Raw genomic sequence first — 23,064 nt, 5'->3', positions numbered from 1 at the left:
AATTAGGCCTTTGGCTTCCACTATCATCAAGTCCATGCGTTTGAAAACAAATAATTGGTTAACTAATATCAAACCCGATATGTTCTGATAAACGGATGAGGAGTTCCCCATGTGATTGAGCTCCCTTATAATATAGGCTTTCCCTCGTGATAAATATATAAATCCTACTGGTACTATATGGACTATGCGTATTGAGATTGTTTGATTTCTAATTACGTCATTTCCCTTTTCAGTGAACTTACTAAAAATTGAATATATATATGGTATAAAAACAGAAAAAATGTCGGACGTTGGTTGCATTTCACTAGCTGACGTGATCGATGGGCAATTACGATTTAATCATGATAATTTAGCAACATTTTTTGATTTGGAAATGTTCAAAGACAAGCCGATTTGTATCGTTTCAATCGCAGGAGCAATGAAGACGGGAAAATCTTTCATGTTGACTTATTTCCAACGATATTTAAATTCGAGAGGGGTGAGTTCATTTTGTTTACGTGTGTCTGACTATCGTCACACTTTAACATCGTACAACGGTATTATAACGGTCTTACTACTTACTGAATGGAGCGCGAAACAGCGCAGAAAAGAGGGAAACAGCGCAGAAGAGAGGGAAAATTTTTCTTTCATTATTTATTAGCGTCCGTGAAATTTCAAACAATTTGATGGGAAACGGTATACAATAGTAGAATGATCACGAGTTTATATCAGTAATCTTCAACATCTTTAAATAACCTAACATGACGCATATTAAGCAAAATCAAAAAAATTTGGAGCTCCAGAAGTATGTGCACCAAGATTCCGCACAACCTGAACACAGTATGTGGTCCCGCATACAACTCAATTTTTATTCCTAAAAAAAACAATGACGGGAGAAGGTTACGGTGTAGCAAATATTTTTTTTATTTGTTGACCATGTAATTCCCCAGGCGATTCCTACGAATTAACTTTTTATTAGATAGCGGAAAAACATGGCTTAAATCAGGGGTGTGCAAAGTGCGGCCCGCGGGCCAAATGCGGCCCACTAGGACAAATTGTGCGGCCCGCGGAGAAGTGCCAATTTTGAATGATGTGCGGCATACTAAATTAATTTTTAATTTAGTTTGATCTGGTTCCCTTTGCGTTGCGAAGCTTATATTCGGGTCCAATTTATTATCTATGCCTATGACGTTACAACGTCCTCACAGTGAAGCGAACAACGCGATTCACAAAGAAGCTCTCCCTTGCCGAGCAGCGAACAATTGAAAGAAAAATGCGGAGCAGACGCTAATGAATTTGTAAGAACGGACAATTGGAGATTAGGCTACTGGAAAGCAGTTTGAAAAAATGTAATATTAAGAGATACAAAAGCTAAATGAGTATTGGTTCCAGCCTATCAGTTGATTTTGTTAAAATCTAATCTAGAATAAGATTTGACAGCAAAGTTTGGAATGAATCTTGGCGTATTATACCGAGAACATCTCAACTAAGATAACTTTCCACATTTGAAAAAAGTTATGGCTTCAAATATGGCAATTTTCGGTTACATATATTTTTTTTAAATGGGCGTCATATCAAATTGCTAGCACTTCCATTTAAGCAAATTTGGATAAAAGTAGTCAGGAAAAGAATCCAGCAGCAAATTTCTCACCGAATTCGTTTAAATTGGGTGTGACATTATATTTGGATTACAGTTTTAAGATATTTATGCGTTTTCTGCAAGGACCCCTTATGATGACAACATGAGATCAATAACAAAAAGAAACTATTTTGTGCCTGCAACTAATATAAAACCTATGTTAAACGAAGGTGCGGCCCGCGGTTTTGCCCAGTTATTGATATTTGGCCCGCCTGCGAATAAGGTTGCACACCCCTGGCTTAAATAATCGAAGCATCTACATCTCAGATTTCAATTTTTTTGACTCTACAGATTTATCGTTATGACATTTTTTTTCGTTTCGCACATGAAGCATTGGAGCAACACGCGTCAGCGAAGATTTCTGAATCTTCCGTACAAATTTGCTTATCTAATGAATGATGAAACAGACATCTGAAAAAATAAATCAATAAGGGAACATGTGATCATTGTTTGATATTTTATTTTTGACCCCTGAGTCTTAATATTCACTCTATACAGTGGGAAAACCAAAGCTGGATTGACGATGATCAGAAATTTGCAACTGATGGATTCCACTGGAGATGTGGTATAGAACCAGACACCCAAGGAATCAATGTTTGGGGCACACCCTACTTGGTAAAAAGATCAGACGGCAAAGAGGTGAGTTGTTTTCGTAACATATGTCACACCAGTGGGGGTTAGGAATGACATACGCAAAATAATTGGCCACGCCAACTAGAAGTATTTACATCGTTTAGTGAACTAGTCTCGGCATCCCAGCATTATGATGCTGGCTCGGCGGTGTGGCGCATTGTGCTAATCGTTAGGAAGACGCTCGCCACCGCATGTCTGATTACCCTTCGTTGGCAGGTTCGAATTTCATGCGGGGTTGATTATGCGCGAAAGGATTGCTGATACCTCGCCGCCGTAGGGTGATTCACGTAAACGTTGGTCGGTTACGCTCCCTCCACCGTCGAGTCCATGTATCTGAAAAATGTCTGACTAATCTCATACCCGACGTGGACTGACTGGTAACCAGACAAGAGGCCGTGGTTCGCCATATAATTAAGCCGTCTTATCGACTTTCCTCTCCCCGGGATAAATATGCAAATCCTATCCAAGACAATTAACTCACTGAAAAACCTTAGGTTTAGTAGATGGGATATAATGGCCGCTGTTGGCAGTCATTGAGGCACGGCTTATCATCAACGTTCCCTCTAAGCTGCGCTGCGCGCAGCTTGCCGAGAATTCCCACGCAGTACTTTCGTTCTGCCGCGCACTGCATAAGTATTGACAAATTCTGTGTCAATGTTCTTTTCTATTTTTTCTAATTTTCCGCGCAGACATTTTTCTCGGAGCTTACATGGCCTTCTATTCCGCGCAAATAAGCAAGCTCTTAGCGGGAACATCGCTTATCATGTTGAAGAAGTATACATGCAGATATCTCACCCTCCATACACTTTTTGTTCGGGTGAAAACAAAAATAAAGGAGCAGGCAGGAACCTTAACCATTTCTTGGTGGCTCGTGCATATTATCGATACGAAGCTGCATAACCGTTTCTACACTAAAATTAACCATTGTTGTTTATCTATGTTGTGCAGGTTGCTGTGGTGCTAATGGACACCCAAGGACTATTTGACCTCTATACAACTAAGGAAGATAATGTCAAGCTCTTTACTTTGAGCGTCCTTGCAAGTTCTATTCAGATTTTGAATATAAAGGATTTAATTCTTAAGACAGATTTGGAGAACCTTCATGTAAGTTATAGTATTGGGTATCACAGGAAAGGCAATAAGGTTAGTGGCTTATCATCAACATGAAATGCGAGTTCCAGATGGTATACATTTAGTGGTCTTACTACTTAGTGAATAGAGCGCTTTAAATAACCTAACATGACGCAATATGAGCACACCAACATGCAAAATCAAATAAATTTTGGAGCTCCAGAAGTATGTGAACCAAGATGGCGGACATCCTGAACACAGTATGTGTACCAGGTTAGGGTGCGTCATGTTGGGTTATTCAAAGATGTTGAAGATTACTGATATAAACTTGTGATCAATCCCTGCCACTGTATACTCTTTCCCAGCAAACTGTTTAAAATTTCACGGACGCTAATAAATAATGAAAGAAAAATGTTTCCCTCTCTTCTGCGCTGTTTTGCGCTCTATTCAGTAAGTAGTAAGACCCTACATTTAGTACTTGGTTGTTATAAAATTCGACATTTCTTCCGTGTCTAACACTTATTTCATATCATTTCAAACTTACCAAAGCTTACCTCAGCATAAACCGAGTAATCCGGCAAGCAGGTGGGCAGGGTTAACTTTTGACCGAGTCATAATTGACATTGCTCTTTAAAATTTTATGATAATAATGATGAATTTTCCGATGTTACCAAGTTGGTGATTTATACTGATTATATTTATTACAGTTCTGTGTGGAGTTTGCAAAAATTGCTTCGAGCAAAAAGAGCACTGAACGTATACAGGTATTATTTATCTTCAATACTTGTTTTCATTTGTGCTGATGCAAATTTGGTAACACATTTAAACAAATATTTATAATTAGTCTTTTTGCTGATGGGCTTGTTATTGGACACGTTTAGTGGACATAACGATCGTTTCAAAATTTTGTTGTTATTGTTATTTGTCTCCATCATTTTTAAAAAATCGCTTTTCTCTTCGAATACTGAACCAATTGCTTTGAAATTTCAGTGGTTAAAGATAAAATTTTTCTCCAGAAGGCTATTACTTTTTTTTTTCGCTATGACGTCATCAAAATTATTGCCATTGGGTGGCGCTACGTGTCCATATATTTGAGCGTAGCTCTCTCTTGTTTCATTCTAGTTTCATCTTGAATAGTATAAACTCAAGAACTACTATGTCCTAGTATAAATGCAATAATTTTTTTTACATACCTTATTATATTAAGCAAAGCCTAATTGAATATGGAACATTTGATTGTCGTTGAATGTGGATTCCGATACCTCCCACTCTGGAAGGAAAAGGAATCAAAAATTGGATTTTGGTATTTCATATAGAGATGAAATTATGATATGAAATTTGTTTCGGAGATTTAAAATTTTTTCGTTCTAAACATTGAATACTAAAATTTGTTTTGGTCTCATGGGTAAATTATTTTCTCAGCTGCAGTCACTTCTGTTGCTCATAAGAGATTGGAAACCTGCAAATAGTAAACCCTATGGGTTCAGCGGTGGTAAATCATATCTTGATGGAGTATTGGCAGAAAAAAAAGGCAAGGCAAAGGAGCTCAATGAAGTGCGAAATTTTCTCCACGAAACATTTAAAGATCTCCAATGTTTCTTAATGCCGAATCCAGGACCAAAAGCTATAAAGAGTAATTTTGATGGAAGAAATGATGGTAAAAGCAACGGGGTTTTTCAAAAGCCTATATAAATCATTTGCATTGATGTTAAATGAAATTTGTGGATAAATTTCTGATATTTAGTGCACCACAGATATATATATATATACAACTGATGGGATTTTGTTTAGTTTTGTCTATCTACAATCATTATCCAGAGAAATTATAACAAATATTGTACCTCAAGTAAATTGCATTAGTTTACTTCAAGCATGAATTCATTTAATTCCTATTTTGCAGAATTAGATGGTGACTTTTTAGATGAAGTTAAAATTTTCTGTGAAAGCATCCTTCATCCCGACAAACTGGTGATAAAAATGAGCGGGAACGAGCAGATGTCTGCCCGCAAACTTGCTTATACACTTGCTGCTTGTGATGAAATATTTTTAGGTGGTAAATTGCCACTAGTTGAAACACTTGTTGAGGTGAGTTTTCAAAAGAATCACCCCAGACCAGTGGTTCCCAATTTTCAGTGTGTTTTGAAATAACAACCCATTCGTGGTGTTAGCAGTGGCGGCGCATGGTCATTTTGACAACCGGGGCAAGCTACTGCGGGACTAAGTCACCCCCATCTACGGGGACAGGATGAGCGCTGTAAGTTCTCCCATCATTTTATGAGTATAAAAACCATTCCATCGGTAACAACCAATCGGCAAAAGCGACAATTTTTAACGATAAGCAAGTGTCTTTAAAACCGGTCCAAGTCAAGGGATTAATAAATATAGACATAGTTTATTTTGAAACCTCTTTCAAAAGGAAAGGCAATATTTACCCAGATAAATACAATGACATATTAACAGAAACTTCGGGAAAGCAGACAAAACCTAAAATAAGGTTTAAAACGTTACTATGAAGAAAGGAAAGGTAATGCAAAGATAAGGACATGCGTCGCTCACTCATAGATATATATGCTGCTAGACTTCTACTGCTTGAACATATATGCAACACGCCGCGGTTTCTTGGAAGCAAAATGCTCAATAACGCGCTGATTAAAGTCATGCATCCCAGAAATAACGTCTCTGTGAATGGATAAAACAGCCAAGGAATTTAATCTATCTTGCTTCATTGTGTTTCTGAGATACGTTTTAATACGCTTCAGCGTGCTGAATGTTCGCTCTGCGTCGGCGGAAGAAATAGGCGTCGTCAAAATGATGTCCAAAAATTTTGCAGACGCCGCAAAGGTAGTTACTAGAGTGTAATCTATGAGGAACCCATTGAGCGCGCAAGTTGATGTGATGTTCAAAGAAGTTTGATTGGTGTATATACATCGCAATTCATTTTCCAATTTACCCACGTTTATCATGGGATAAAATTTGGAGACAGTAGCCAACAAATGGATGGGAAATTGACGTGCAAATTTTGAAAATTTTTTGGGGTTCATCAAAAAGAACGCGGCAAGGTGTTCAGTGCGCAGACGATCGCCTATTTGATTCACCAGAATGTCACAGCATTCCTTTGCAGACCAAATCAAACGCTGCGTTGTTTGCCCGCGGCGTAAAGAAGCACTCCATGAGTCGTCGTATTTTATTGTTTCCCGGATACGAGATACAGCATCGCAGAAGTCTGAAATACACGACTGCACAGACGCTCCATCCATTAGCCTTGACTGCAATGCGCCGTATAATACGTCCACGTGATAGAATATTGTGGAGAAAAAAGCGAGAAAAAATGAAAACTCACCATCTTCTACCAGACGCTTTAGACCTGCCGCCTCCCTCACAGAGCGTTCGTCCCAAACCGGAGAGCTCTGAATGCCATTGAAACACTCAATGAGCTCAGACCTAATTTCGGACACGCCCTGCACCACGCGTGATTGGAAGTTCCAACGTGTTGGTGCACAAGCTGGGAGACGGCGGCTACATATCTGGCGAAGGAGGTCAGAGCGCTTCGGCGAAACGGAAAAAAATGAAGAAAACCCCGAAACATTTGCAAAAAATATACGGACGAGAGGGGTATCAAGACACATATTTTTAATAACGAGGTTAAATTGGTGTGTATAACAATGTAAAAATGCGCATGAGGAAAATCTTCTTCTATATAAACTCGAACACCATGTTTCGACCCACTCATGACTGCCGCGCCGTCATAAGTTTGAGCTATCAATTTTGATTTCGCGTTGTAAGGCTGTAACACTTCTTTCAGTACAGCCGATATCCCGCAAGCCGTGCAATCAACGATTGGTACAGAGCTGTGAAATCTCTCGGTAGGTTTACCATCTTTTACGAACCGAAAAATCACAGCCAGTTGGGAAACGCACGTGATGTCAGTTGTCTCGTCAGACTGAATCAAAAGAAACTGGCAATTCTCAATTTCCAGAGCCAAATGTTGTAAATAAATTTTATACATTGAGTCGAGCAAATCATTTTGGATATCCTTAGATGTCCCTTTCGAAACAGTTGCGGCATCAAGATGATCTCTCAATACTGTAGCTAGGGATGCGGTGTATTCCACCATATCCAAAAATACCCCTCTATTAGAAGAGCCAGCCCGTTCATCGTGCCCACGGAGGGACAGCTCGTGACAACCAATGAACTTCAAAACATCTATCAATCGACCGAGAACATGGCGGTTTTTCTCGACGTTTCGGTTGTGCCGACGAATAGAAACCGCGCGTCCTTCATCCAACTGTGCTGCAATATTACCATTTCCGAATGTTCGGTATTTTACTGCATTGTCCAGATGCTCCATAGAAGATTGATGATCCCTGGCACGCTCGGAAAGATGTTTAAGATCTCTAAAACCAAATTTACACCAACGTGAGTCACGGGCGGTGGAAAAAAGTAGGCAATAAAAACAAAAAAGTGCATTTTTGTCCTCGCTGTAACACAACCATTCGTGTTTTTTATACCAAGTTTCTGCGCAGAATGTACGCCGACGCTTTCCTCCGTCATGGGATTGTTCCAGTGAACAATTTTTTGGTTAATAAGGCCCAAGACGTTGTACCTCTAATTTTTGTTCCAGCGGCAGCTGCGAAAACGGAGTGCCAAGTAGTGCATCAACCTTATTCATTATGAGGTCTAAGGCTAAGAAATGCGAAGCCGGAAAATCGAAAGCAAATGAACTAAAGGTCTCTAACTGATTCAAATAGCGAAACAAGCGACAAAAACAAAGGCGAGCGCAAACTATCAACTCTTTAAGCAACGAACGAGAAGGAATGCGTGAATATGTCAACACGTTGTTGTAAGAAACGTCGGCATTGTGTCGTCATAATTTGGGGGCTAGCCCCGATCGGCCCCGATGAATTAGTAAAAGAAACAGAAAACAAACGAGACAAACGCGGCGAGTGGAAGATAAAAGAGAGAATACGATATACAATGAGCAACCGGGGCAAAATCGGCGTCGCCCCGTCGACGTTCGGCGAAGGCTTTGCGAGCGAAAAATGAACCATGTCGGGAGAATATGGCTAGTGTAGACAGTCTGTGCAACCGATATTGAGGTATTTTTCGAATATTTTTTATTATACCGAAAAAACAGGCCCTATTGACGCGCCGCCACTGGACTTTTTACTAGGATGATTTTGTGCTGCGTAAAATATTTGAATCCATGACTGATACCATTATTTAAACTTTTGTTAACTAATCTTTTAGGAAGGGGAAATTGTGGTGTTAGTATTTCTTTACAGTGTAATTATTAGATAAACAATGTACTCTTGATTGCCCTAGCTCTGTCGTACTGCATACTTTACTGTTGCGTGTAATTCTATTGTTTACAGTGTTAAGTAATGGTAGTGGTGTTCTTATGTTTAATAAAGCCTAGAATCGGTATCCTGTTATCTTTCATAACAATTTATTAAACATAATTTAACGAACCAAGCACAATGGATAAAGTTTAAAAGCCTGAGAAACTAGACACAGATCCTGATACACGTGACGCGGAATGCGAATGGCTGCATTGGCAAAAGACATTCGAAAATTTCTTGGAAGCTTTACCCACTGAAGGACTGGATAAATTGGGAGTATTAACAAACTATGTGTCTCCGAGAACTTATAGATATATTAGAAATATTACAACTTATGATGAAGCCATAGATACGTTGAAAGGGATTTTTGTGCAGCCAAAGAATGAAATATATGCACGTTATATGTTGCCCACGCGATCCCAACAAATTTCTGAGTCAGTTGCTGAATATTTAAGAGCATTGACAGAATTGAGCAAAGATAGTAACTTTCAGAACGTATCTGCTAAAGAATACCAGAATGAATATATTCGGGCCTCTTTTATACGTGGCTTGAATTCCAGTTGGATACGCCAACGACTGCTTGAGAATAAGAAATTGACACTGGACGAAATGGTTGATCAAGCCAAATCATTGGAAACTGCCGTTCGAAATTCACAATCTTGCTATAAACGAAAACACTTCCGTCGGAGCAGCATCTTCAACAATACAATCTAACAATTTCGATGTTGGATCGTTGCCAGATAATGCAGCGATGACTATTAGAAGTAAATGCTTTTTCTGTGGTAATAGTAGACACCCACGATCGAAATGCCCAGCTCTGGAAGTAGTCTGTTTCAAGCGTCAAAAGAAAGGACATTTTGCAAAGGTCTGTCGCGGAAGAACTATTTCGAACAATGACTCCAGCAGTCGCCTTGACATTTCAGCAATGATACCACATTCAACATTGGCTACTATTTATGACAAACCTCATACTCATGTTGGATACGTTCCGTCTACATTACAAGCCACAGCCTTGGTAGAAGTCGGTCAACGAAAAGTACGAGCTTTGTTCGACAGTGGTAGTTCGGATAATTATATTCACCCAAGGCTGGTAAAATCTCTTAGGCTCAACGTTCGTCCGACAAAGAATGTCATTTCCATGGCATCGTCTAAATGTTCAGTAGAAGTTCTTGGATGTACTGAAATGGATTTATACTATAATAATCATAAATATTGCGGAGTTAAGTTTGGTGTAATCGACAGCTTATGCGCTGATATGATCCTCGGACTCAATTTCCAAACCCTGCATAAAAGTAAAAGATTTCACTACGGTGGTAAAAAACCTGAATTATCAATTTGTGGTTTCTCGTTATTGAAAATAACCCCACCTGAACCATTCAAGCATTTAACTGCGGACTGTCATCCAATCGCCACTAAATCGAGAAGATACTCAAATGAAGATAGATAATTAATACCAGACGAAGTAGCCAGACTTCAGCGAGAAGGAATTATCGAAACATGCCTTTCGCCATGGAGAGCTCAAGTCGTTGTGGTTGAGACAGAAATCGAAAGAAACGTTTGGCAATTGATTACTCACAAACTATTAACAAGTTCACTTTATTGGACGCTTTTCCATTGCCAAACATTTCAGAGTTAGTGAATGAAATCGCACAGTATCGAGTTTTTGTACTGTTGATCTCACTAGCGCTTATCATCAAGTTCCACTGAAACACCAAGATAGAGAGTTTACCGCGTTTGAAGCCGAGGGAAATTTATACCAATTCACAAGGCTGCCTTTTGGAATCACAAACGGGGTCTCTTGTTTTCAGCGTATAATGAAGCATACAAACCAGGCAAAGACAATGTTGCACCAGACACTCTATCGAGGATTTCATGTGCTCTTCCTTCTACTAATATCCTCACTAAATTACATGATGCATTATGCCATCCAGGTATATCTAGATTCGCTCATTTTGTTAAGGTCCTTAATTTATCTTATTCAACTGAAGACGTTAAGCGAACTGTCTTGAATTGCCGTGTATGCAGAGAGATAAAACCTAAATACTATCGGCCTGAAGCAGGAACTCTTGTAAAAGCGACTCAGCCCTTTGAACGTTTAAGTATTGACTTCAAGGGACCTCTTCCGTCGAACAATCGCAACAAATATTTTCTCTGCGTAATTGACGAGTTTTCACGATTTCCCTTCGCTATTCCAACACCTGATGTTTCGGCCGGCAGTGTAATAAAAAGTCTAACTCCATTGTTCGCTGTATTTGGAATGCCTGCTTACATACATACATTCGGCTTTCATGAGTTGTAAGTTTAAAAGATGTTTGCAAGAAAAGGGTGTGTCTCACAGTAGAACAACTCCTTACAATCCATCGACGAATGGTCAAGTAGAAAGGTGCAATGGTACAATTTGGAAAGGAATAAAACTTGCTTTAATGTCAAAAGGTTTGCCAATTGAATGTTGTCAAGATGTTCTATTAGATGTTTTGCATTCCATCAGATCACTATTGTGCACTGCAACAAATGCAACACCACATGAACGGTTGTTCAATTTTGCAAGAAGATCTACCACAGGATATGCCGTTCCAACGTGGCTGACAAATTCTAAAGTTGTTCTTATCAGGTGACAGATTAGAAGAAACAAATCTGATCCATACGTTGATGAAGTGGAACTTCTAGATGCAAACAGACATTACGCTCATATTCGGTATTCAGATGGTAAAACCTCAACAGTATCAACAAAACATCTTGCACCGTGTGGTGATGGTACACCGTTTAGAAGTGAGAATAATGGAAGTTCCCCCGATAACCAACCTTCTCAATCACCTGTAAAGCAGGCTGATACAGCATATTCGGACTATGTACCAAAAATACCGCATCCCGTTATCAACCAGTCAGAAATTCAAGAAGGGGAAGAAAAGTCAAATATTCCTGGTCATGATGAAAAACGCGAAACATCCCCAATGAAGATGATAGACACCCCGGCTCCTAGGCGTTCTACTAGAGAAAAGCGTCCAATTGATCGTTTACATTACTAGGAGTGAAATGTTTATTAAACTTTTTGTTAACTAATCTCTTAGGAAGGGGAAATTGTGGTGTTACTATTTCTTTACAGTGTAATTATTAGATAAACAATGTACTCTTGATTGCCCTAGCTCTGTCGTACTGCATGCTTTACTGTTTGCGTGTTATTCTATTGTTTACAGTGTTAAGTTGTGGTAGTGGTGTTTTTATGTTTAATAAAGCCTAGAATCAGGGATGGCCAATTCGAATAAAGTATTCGAATGTATTCGAATATCTCGTCATTCGAATATCGGAATTCACGTTCATAAGAATATCGGATATTTGTGTGACGTCACACATTTCGACGCCGCTTTCAAGACGTTTCCGTTGAATGAAAACATTCTCGATAGAAACTTGCGCGTGATTGTTTTCATCACTCATCAGCGTAACGTCTTATTTAGGCCCGTAAACGCCTTTACGATTGTGTTATTTACTCTAAAACGAAAATTTTTCACAAATTTGTTTCACGATAACGATAAGATTTATTTTATTTTTGTACGCGCACGGAATTGTGAATCTGGTAAATACGTTCATCGGCGGGGAGTTTCTAAAGACAACGCAACTTTTTGATTGAAAATCGGCAATTTAAAATACTGAAAATAAAACCGTAAACAATATAAGTTTTATTGAGGCCCGCGAAAAATTAAAAAACGCTTTTCTAGGCAGTGAAAATCGCAAAATTTCGTGTGCCTCTGGCACACATGTTTAGTAGGCGTTTAGAAACATATCGTCACTAATTGAGGGCGGAATTTGCCTGATTATCCATTACTTAGAATTGCCGTCGAATATTTTCATGTTAACACGATACAAGGTTTGAAACGCGACTTTTTCCCGGGTTGTGAGGATGTATATAATATAATCAATCTAAACTAAAGTATATTCAATCAATTTTATTGTGATGAAATAAATTTTACCCTGAGATATTACTGCATATTTATGGATTTTTCGAACGGTTTTATCTAAAAATAATCAGAGTGGCAGCATTTCGATCGAGCGGAGTCACTGTTAACAAGTACATCTAAATATTTGCCGAATTCGCAAAATACGGATCAAAACAATATTTAATCGGACAGTTTACCTCATGTTTTTATTTTTATGACCGCGGATTGCAATGGTATATAAGAGTGGTGAGGATTTTATTTTGTCGACGCAATCGCAGGTTAAAATGAAGACAATTAAATTAATAAAGCAAGACATTTTAAATATGCCCGTGTCGGTCACGAATTCATCACTTTGCACAACAGAAAAATATATATTCGTTGTTATATTATTTGTTGTAAATGTCGAGGTGGCATAATCGCGGCGATGAATATGTATTTTTAATTTACTGCTAAACTTTATATGTATATTCATTGTATGAATTGAATTATACTCCACACTTAACAGGATTTTATATAATTATTTGAGATTTTTCTAACGGCGATAACGAGTTGGCAAGATTGCAAAAATACGTATTAAAATTAAATACATCAGGCAGTTTATCTCGTAATTTTAGGTCACAGATCGCCGTGGACCAAATAGTAATGTTTTTTTTTTGACGTAAGAAGAAGCAACCGCGAGTTACGTTGAACACATTAAATTAATATATAAAGATATTTTAGAATCTCGTAGTTGTCATGTATTGAATATTTTACGTAACAGAATGATCGTTATACGCTGAAAAGACGGCTCTTTTAACGAGCGCGAAATCGCGGTGGGTGTTACAGGCGGCAATGGGAATTTCCGATTTCGAAAATCCTGGCTGCGCGCTGGCAGTGGTGGTTATCTATTCTCTACTAATTTATTTCTAATTTCAAACACAACAATATGTTACACATAATAACAATATACTGGTAGGTAGTAGAATACCTCAGGCTTAAATATTATAATTTTTAAAGGCATAATGGATTTTTGATTGTTGTTGCCCCTATTGCCAATAAATTTTATTACTCTCAGAAAATATACACAATTATCTGAATACAAGTAGTATTTTTGTCAATAGACTTGACTATTATCGTAATATCATGGTACCAATGATAGAAAGCGTCAGACAACTCCTTGGCTATCTTTTCATATGGTCATTTGTACAAAGTGAATAATGTTAATAAACTGACTGTGTCACAAGTTGCTATCATTTTTTATTGATAGCTATAAACTATCAATTACTTTGTGTACATATACTGTTGGTTTGTGGCTTCATTCTGTTATTTCTATTGAAGCTTATTTCCTAATTTACTGGGTTTTAATTAATTAAAACAAAAATGTGTTATTTTCGATTTTAGAATGTATTCGGAATTCCAGATTCGAAAACATTATTTTAGAATGTATTCGCAATAGTTTAGTATTCGGAAATGGCCATCCCTGCCTAGAATCGGTATCCTGTTATCTTTCATAACACTATTTTCCAAAAAAAACTGTATTTGACCACATTTTCAATTTGAAAAAATGATCGAATCCGTTGATATTCAATGGTGGATTAGTGAAGACTTGTTACTAATATTTTTGTTCGAATAAAAGTCCTTGAGATTTATCATTAAATAAAATTTTATTTTCGCAGACACTCGCAAAAGCACATTACGAATCTGCTTTTCAAGATTGCATTGATCTATATAAGGGAAAAATGAAAGTGAGAGCACTTTTTATTTGACTTTCGATGGAATGCCAACGGTATGCCAATCGTTGTACAGCTTTAATATATAACATAATATACATGCATAGTTGAAGAATTATCAATAAATTTAATTGTTCGGGTTATATATTACCCTCTTTAAAATCATAAGAATTCCAAAATATGTCCATTCATTTATTCTAGAATACCATTTAGTTGAGTCTAACTGTAACTATCTCGTATCAAATCTAAGTCTTCGAGGTTCAGGTTAGATAATCCTGTGTTTTGATTACATTAGGTTCTACTAGATGGAAGTAGGATCTCAACAACCGACCAAGTTGAGAAAGTGCACGAGGAAGCATTTAAAGAGGCGATTGAAAAGTACAAATTAGTTGAAAAAGTTGGATCAGAGAAATACAGAAAACATTTCGAAAAGTATTTAAAGGAACAGTGCAACTCGTGGAAGGATGAAACGGTACAAAAACAAATTGTGTCTAATATTTCAGTCCATTCATATAAGTCAGCTGATAAATAAAATAGGATCTGTTATACGTTATCTGTAATATTATATTCCTTTCAAATTCCAGCTGATCGGCATGATTAGTTAGAATTCAACTTCTTGCCAAAGTTCTACCCCCCCTCATTAGTTACTGCTACGAAAATTGTGTTTACACTTGAGAAAATTTCGAGAACTCTTTCACTTGCTTTACTCATTTTATATACATCTACAGATCCTTATCAAGAAAATATCAAACAAACTTGTAACGGATTACAAGAAAAAAATGCGAGAGGTAATAATATGTAGTTAGATATTATTAAGCATTTTTTTGTGAATAGAATACACGCCACAAATGTGATGAGTCTTTGACTTGGCGGTGTTCCGCAGTAAGCGTCAGTACTATCGCCATACCATCTATTATATTTGTAGCTCATTTCTAGCTAGGTATTTTTGAGGTGGGACTTGACAAATTCTAAAAAAGAGGCGCGGCTTAAAAAGTTTGAGAACCACTGATATAGACTATAGAGTTATATCTTTAACAACCTTAGCAAATCGGTGTCTAGATTGTAATTTCAACTGCCCTTTTCAACATTATTTCTCGAATAATGTTGGCTGAACCTGTGGCAATAGATTTGAGATGTGAAATTTTTTAAAGAGGGTCAAAAAACAAAGGTTCCCAGATCTGAAATGTGAGAAGCTTTTTCTGACTGGGCACTGGCAACTAGACTCGATATTTATAGTCAACTAATTTAGAGTCACTGCACTAGCGTCTGTTAGAATGAAAGAGACTCATAAACTAACTTTTTGGCCTAAAAGTGTTTGTTGAAAAGATATTCATGTTTTAGAAAAAATTTCTTTACTCATAAAAAACAATTAGAGTACGAATAAGTTGGTGTAATGTTGCGTTTCTAAAAAAAGTCATCTAGTAAGAAAAAGCATTCTCATCACATCACATTTTTCTTAGATATTGAGAGATTCATGCTTCAGCCCAAAATATTTGGAGAATCTACATCATGACGTTGCAGACCAACTGGTGAAAGATATTTCAGTGGAATTGCAAAACAATACAAAAATTCATTTTAAAAATTGCAGTGTTGCAATATTGCACGATGCATTCATTGAAATGAAGAAAATAAATAAAGAGAATGGAAAGAATTGGAAAATAAAGATAGCAACGGGTGCAGGTGTAGCAGCGTGTGCAGGTACCGCAGTGGCTGCAGGTGTAGCATTAGGTACAGGTGCCGCAATTGTAGGTGCTGTTGTGGTTGCTGGTGCCGCAGTGGGTGTGGGTTGCACAGTGGGTTTAGGTGCCGCAATAGCTGGAAATATCGCAATTGTTCAACGTGTGGGGGGTGTGGTGATGTCTATCCTGCAACGTCATCGGAGGAATCAAAGATCAAATCAAGTGAAGGAAAGAAAAACAATGACTCAGTGAATTTTTTTATCGTGTTCAGCTCGTTTCCACATCCAGTTACAGCTAAGGGCCGAATTCAATTGCAATATTTACACTCATTTTGAAAGGTTTTGTAGGAAACTAAACAAAAAAAATTCTAATTACCTGTTAATAAATCTGAAAACAAGCACAACAGCACTTCAATGAACAATCCCAATGCTGTTTTTTGTTGCCATGTGTTAATGAACTAGACCAGCATTTCTTAAACTGTGTTATGTAGAATAAAAAAGCGTAGGTGTTCCGCGACAAAAAAATTACAAACGATGTCCTAAACCAGGGCTCCTCAACTATTTTTAACGAAGATCCGCATACAAAACTTCAAAAATATTTGGGTCCAGTCTTTCCAGAAATTATATTTTGGCATTCTTAAACGCGTACTTCCTCGGCCGTACTTAGCTAAGATTGTTTATTATGATGTTATATTTGTTTTCATATATACAAAGGTACAAAAGTCATTTTATAAAAGAAAACGTCAAAAGTAGGGTTAATAATCCAAAATAAGGAATTAGGTGTGATCTGAATCAAATACTCGAAAGATCCGGATTCGGACCGCCAGTTGAGTAGCCCTGTCCTAGACAACAAAACGTATCAGAAAATGCGGAGAAGTACTTCCAAATGTTGCAGTTAAATGTTTTTAATTTCTCATTACCTTTCTTGATTTTTTCCACGTATATAGTTTTTTATAAAAAGTAATCATTGTTTGATGATTTTTTTGTTTATTTTGCCTATAACCTCCCAATAAGACGGGCAGTAAAATCGGAATCTCAAATTACCATGCAACGGCTTCTGAGCCGTCGAGGTGTTTGCGCATTTGTTAAAATGATCCATAATGATTTTTTTCTCGAAGCGTAATATTCAATCCATGAAAACTACGGGAATACAAACTGTCTTTCAATTTTAATCTAATTGTGCTGAGATCTGCTGTAAAATCCCGGAAATTACAATTCAATTAAGGGCAATAAATATACATATGAAGTGTATATATCAAACATACATATTCATCATCTCGAAATCTCCAAAAACGAAATGTGTTGCTTCATTAAGTTAATAGTGATCAATTAAATCTGCGATTGCCACAATATAAATAGTATTGTAGCGAGTACATAGGGATAGTTACTGTATGTTTCAATATTTTCACCGTATTGTTAATAGTGCATGGTATTTGCCTGAAAAACAAGGTCGTTCCTCCGATTCATTTCTATTGTGATATATTTTCCCTCGCTCAGTGTTTATCGTTCTTTGTAAGTTAGAAATTTGGTTTCATCACGTATACATGCGTTAAAGTTTTGAGTGTAATTCTGTATTTTGATTGTACAACTTTACAACATACGAACATTTGGCATTCAATACACTGTGTGCTTTATTCACCTCTGAAGGATTTCAGAAAGCGCCGGATCAACCATTAAACAATATAAGCACGTGCTTAGGGCATCAAGCAAAGAGGGGCACCACAGAAATTTTATAGCAGAATTTGAACCATTGAAGTATGCGCACCAGGATGGCGCACAACCTGAAATCAGGCTGTGTACCAGGTTAGGGTTCAGGTTATGCGACATCTTGGTGCGCATACTTCAGGAGTACCAAGAATTTTTATATAGTTTATCGGTGTTTATTAAAATATTACGAGTTCACCAGACAACTCAAAGTTTGCTTTTTTTCGTTTTCAAGTATAATATTACTATTCAAAACACTGAAACTTATTTATTGGACACGAAATGAGCCTATTAGTCGTTTTCTTAAATTGTTGTGTTTTCTTTCTAGTATTCTTTAGTTTATTCTTCAGAGTTTTTTTATCTATTCCAACTGGGGTTGGGATCCCGAGATTTAAACCTATTTTTCTAAGATTTTGTGCCTTTATTTTAGTAAAAACACTCCTCTGTTTTCAAGCGTGGGCCATGTGACAGAAGTGACGAAACGCAGAGCCGACTTAACGCCGCGCAATCCAGTATTTTTTAGCACTCTTGTACCACGTGTCCCACTTCTCCGGAACACGTGGACTGGAACACGACATTTTAGAGACGCCGGCGTCTGGGGATACGTGGGGCACAACATTTTAGAGACACCTGCGTCTGGGAACAAGTGGGACACGACATTTTGGAGACACGGGCGTCTGGGGACAAGTGGGACTTATGGAACACCTGAGACTTATGGGACAAGTAGGACACGACATTTTGGAGACACGGGCGTCGTGGGACTTATGGGACACCTGAGACTTATGGGACGATTGGAACAAGTAGGACACGACATTTTGGAGACATCGCCCGGAAACGTATTTTCTTGCCCACCACGCTGTGTCTGGTTTGCATTCAAGTAATATCTGCCACGAATAAATATAATTTGAAGCGACATTAAACGCAAGATGCGGAAAATACAACGGTAATTGTCGGGAATTTATTTTAAAATAACTGGAGGCTTTATATATCTTCTTTAGAAGTACGCCACCCATGCAACATATTAATAGTCTGATTAAAACAATAAACTCTCGTTATTTATTAAATTTAAAATATGTAATCTCGCGATATTTCGATCATTTTGGGGTTTTCTCGAGACCTCCTCAAAAGTTTTTGCGGTTCTTCAACCTAGCAACCTTGAACCACCCTGAGGTAGATTACTAGGTCTCCGTTTATGTACTTGCAAACTTTTATTATTCTTTTTAATTTCGCTTTGGTCCGGCTCAAATAGCCGAGGAAATACCAATTTTAGTAACATTGTTTGGGTCAATGTCAAATAAACATTAAATGAAAAACACATGAAGACTGTTTTAATTAATACATTTTTTTAGCTTGTATACAATTTTTATTTCATTGTTTTATATTGTTCCTTCCTGCAAGTTACAAAATAAATGATGACGGTTGTCTATGTCCTTTATTAAAACTTTTCATAGTTGGCAACCCTAGTTACACACACAGACACAACTACTAACATAATTATACTGTTATAACGTTAGCACTATAGTATTCACCCAAACACTATAAGTACTAATTCCCTTTTTCTAAAGTATTTTACTTTTCTTTAGAATTGCATTTGTATTATAGAGGCTATTTATTTACGTCACTCGTCAGCATGACTAATCGATGTTGTGTTCCACAAAGTCAGATCAGTGCAATTTATCATGGTTGGACTAATGTTACATTGAGAATCCTGAAGAATATTGATGTAAAACAAACAACTTTATCAAATATTCTGCACATTATTGAACACGTCAGTGTACATAACGATCGTTTCAATATTATGTTGTTGTTCTTGTTATTCTTCTACTTTGTCGCTTTTCTCTTCGAATACTGGACCAATTACTTTTAAATTTTCAGTGGTTAAAGATTGATTTTGCCAGAAGGCTATTATTTTTACTTAATTTAAAAATTTCTAAGATTCGTTTTTTATGTGTCAGAATAAAAAATAGCGACACCTTGTGACGTGTACATATATTTGAGCATAGCTCTCTTGTTTATACATCGATCATTTGTGAGGTAGTAACTAGCAGCAGCAATTCCAGTTCGACAACAAGTCGACATTTTGGAGTGTCTTTTTTGAGATGAAATACAAAAAAATTTAAACTAGGCTAGGGCCTCCACAGCTTAGATTGCTTGCTTTAAGGTATCACATATTTTCCTCGTCATCTGTTTCAAGAATTCACAATGTTCACCACTGGTGTTGATATTATCATGTTATTACCGTGAAAACTTTCCTAATTTTCACTCGTAAAGTATTTGAATCAGTAACTTCAACTCGTTTGCCTGAGTGTCGTGCCGCCCATTTATATCTCTATGATTTTTCCAACACTCTAAATGGGCAATTATTTATATATATGTGGGCAGTCGGTTCCATTACAAACAGAACATTGACAGTAATCAGTATACTAGCCGCTTCTCTGATCTCATTAAATTCCATGAGACGGTTCCATAGAACCGGTGCGAACCGGCTGAATCCCACAACTGTATATGGGTCTTTTAATAACAATGATATTGAACGGATTTGGCTTGAAAATAATTTTCTTTAAAAATTACGCAACTGGAGATCTTCTGTCGCTGGAACAACTAACCAGAACCAATTTCTCAGCTATCAGACATACGAGTGCCTGGAAGTAACGTCAGACAATAAAATTTTATCGAAAGAAGTAAATACTAGAAACATCTTATATGAAAAACGAGTTTTCGTCCAAATTACTTTCACCGAATGAGGAAATTTCATTGATGTGGGAAGCATTTGGTGCGAAGGAGTTGGCCCCGCTGATTTATTCGAGTTTAGAATGGAGCGGACTGAAGCGGCCAGAAATGCACGGAACTAGAATGTCGCAACAAATTGGTACAACAATATTGGAATGGATTACATCTTATAAACGCTGATAGAGTGCTGAATATAATCTGACTGCTGATTCTGGAATCAGCAAGGAGTTTGCATTAGATGAAAATAAAAACATTACGAAATACACTGGATTTTATGGAACCCTTGGTCGAGTTTCATTAGAAATGTGTTCAGAAAACTTATTCAAAAAATTCAAAGCATGGATCAAATCTTATTTATATTCTTTAGACATTTTTATTTATTATTTTTTCACGGATGGAAGATACCCTTATCCAGTAGATCCTAATGATTCTGTTGATAGAATGGTACTATACAAAATGGAATGGTGGCCTGTGTCAGTCCTCAACATGGTCTTATTTATCAAATAAACATTAGGCGTCAGACATATTTTGTTTTGTAAATTTTATTATTTGTCACATTGTGCATAGTCAATTATCTGCGAGAATATTTAAATGGAATCTATAGATTATACTATCGCTAAGAAGTAGAGGAGAGCTGCTGTTCTACAAAGGATTATTTGCCTGGTGAATCTTATATCAGACAATGAAGTTCTATCGGAAGACGTAGCTACTAGAATAACTTACATTTCCTAAACGCTGATAGCGTCCTGAATACAATCTGGCTGCTGATTCTGGAATCAGCAAGGAGTTTGCATTAGATGACAATAAGAACATTACCAAATAAACTGGATTTTGTTGAACCTTTGGTTGAGTTTCATCAGAAATATGTTTAGACAAAAAATTGTAGCATGGGTCGAGGCTGATATATATTCTTTAGGACTTTTTATTTATTACTTTTTCACTGATGGAAAACACCCCTCACAGTCTCAGAGATACCGTTGATAAAATTGTACTATAAGAAATGGGAAGGTGGTCTGTGTCAGTCCTCAACGTGGTCTTATTTATCAAATAAAACTTTTGCGTCACACATATTTTGTTTGAATGTAAATCTTTCTATTTGTCACATTGTACATAGTTAATTATCTGTATATTATACTATAGCTGAGAAGTAGAAGAGAACAAGGATTATCTGCCTAGTGCATCTTATATCAGACAATAAAGTTTTGTCGGAAGAAGTAACTACTAGAAACATCTTATACGAAACGAATACGAGTTTTTGCCGGGATAACGTTCAACGAATGAGAAGATGTCATGGACATTGAAGGCATTTGGTGTGAAGACGTTATCGCCGATTTATTTGAACTCAGAACGGAGTGGACTGGGGCCCCATTCGCCAAACTTCGTAAAAAGCCGCGTTTACGAGCAAGTAACCTTGTCTCTCAAAAACGCAGTTACGAAATCTCGTTGCGCGATTCACGAAACATCTCGTAAAAACTTTACGCACGGTCACGCAAGTTCTCTCGAAAGCTTACGCACGGTCGTCGTTGAACAAAAACCACTGTATGATCACTCAACCGTATCAGTCACTGCCGCTGGCCGCCCAGCGCTGATAAAGCCTATTTTGCAATGATTTCTGTTTTACTTTTGCAGCCTGTGATTCAAAGTTTGGGGAATGTAGCAGTAATCTATGGATGGATAAAATAAATTCTGAGATACATATTGTGAAATACTTCTGTAACAGACGATAAAATAGATGAATATGTAATCCCATATTTGATGTTAGTTGGCATATATAGGTGGGTCCACAGCTACTAGACTATATTTAATTTATATATTCAAAATTGGATTTATTCACCAAGTCATGATGATATAATTTTTATTTAGTAACGTTTGTTTGATTTCATCTGCTTTTCAACTCAGCAAACAAGGTGTCGCTGACACGATGACTTACTTACTTTATAGTCTTTCGCGGCCCCGCGTCAATTGCGGAAATATTGTATGTTTGTTTATTTTATATTTTTATCATTATGTTTGCTTAATTTTGTGTATACGATATTTCAAGCACGACGAAATAAATATCTGAATCAGTCCCTTTTACCTAAGTTAGGCATTTTTGATACCAATTTTTCACGAAGTATGCAAACACCACAGCATTTGTTGCGGTGCATGTCGCACATACTTGTCTCAGGCCAGTAAGGTATTGAACATGTATCCTATCTTAGTTATACCGTTTAATTATTATGTTGGTACTGTTACAAATAAACACACATACATTTTAACTTGAATTCATGCTAAGAACAGGCCGAACTACTGTTAACGAGCAAAATTTTCCCCTCGTTAGTTTGCGAGCACTCCGGCGCGTTAAAGAACTTTGATGGATACCGAATCTCGGTAAAATGAGAGAAGGCACTGTACGAGGCGCCTGTTTTGGCGCGCAAAAAATTTTCTCGAATATTAACAATACTTCGAGAATACCATTTTTGCCTTTTACGAGAAACTGGGCGCTTTACAACACGTTAAACGATAAAGAAGTTTGACGAATGGCGCCCCAGATATGCAGTGTTCGCCCGTTGCGGGATCCAGAATTGCGCAATCAATTGGGACAACAATAGTGGACTGGATTACACCTTCTAAACGCCGATACACAGTGGCGTAGCATCCACCCCCACGG

General features: G+C 37.3%; 1 protein-coding gene across 1 annotated transcript; it reads left to right on the top strand.

The window, feature by feature from the left end:
* The first annotated feature begins 234 nt into the window (after positions 1-234).
* LOC120331921 (atlastin-3-like) lies at positions 235-17,737 on the top strand. Its single transcript, XM_078115500.1, has 10 exons — positions 235-478; positions 2,117-2,257; positions 3,200-3,355; positions 4,030-4,086; positions 4,745-4,979; positions 5,223-5,407; positions 14,249-14,317; positions 14,598-14,774; positions 15,031-15,090; positions 15,763-17,737. Exons 1-10 carry the CDS (start codon positions 281-283, stop codon positions 16,231-16,233), a joined length of 1,749 nt encoding a protein of 582 aa, XP_077971626.1. The 5' UTR covers positions 235-280; the 3' UTR covers positions 16,234-17,737.
* The last annotated feature ends 5,327 nt before the right edge of the window (positions 17,738-23,064 follow it).

This window comes from Styela clava, chromosome 8 (assembly GCF_964204865.1).
Source record: "Styela clava chromosome 8, kaStyClav1.hap1.2, whole genome shotgun sequence".
NCBI lineage: Eukaryota > Metazoa > Chordata > Ascidiacea > Stolidobranchia > Styelidae > Styela > Styela clava.
The sequence above is the reverse complement of the archived record's forward strand: the minus strand, read 5'-3'. Positions and strand labels throughout refer to the sequence as shown.

Bases quoted from the DNA above. Each gene is read 5' to 3' on its own strand.
- LOC120331921 (XM_078115500.1), top strand. From the start codon at position 281: ATGTCGGACGTTGGTTGCATTTCACTAGCTGACGTGATCGATGGGCAA. The intron at 3,356-4,029 runs GTAAGTTATAGT...TATTTATTACAG, and splicing joins CAGATTTGGAGAACCTTCAT to TTCTGTGTGGAGTTTGCAAA. The intron at 4,980-5,222 runs GTAAAAGCAACG...CCTATTTTGCAG, and splicing joins TTTTGATGGAAGAAATGATG to AATTAGATGGTGACTTTTTA.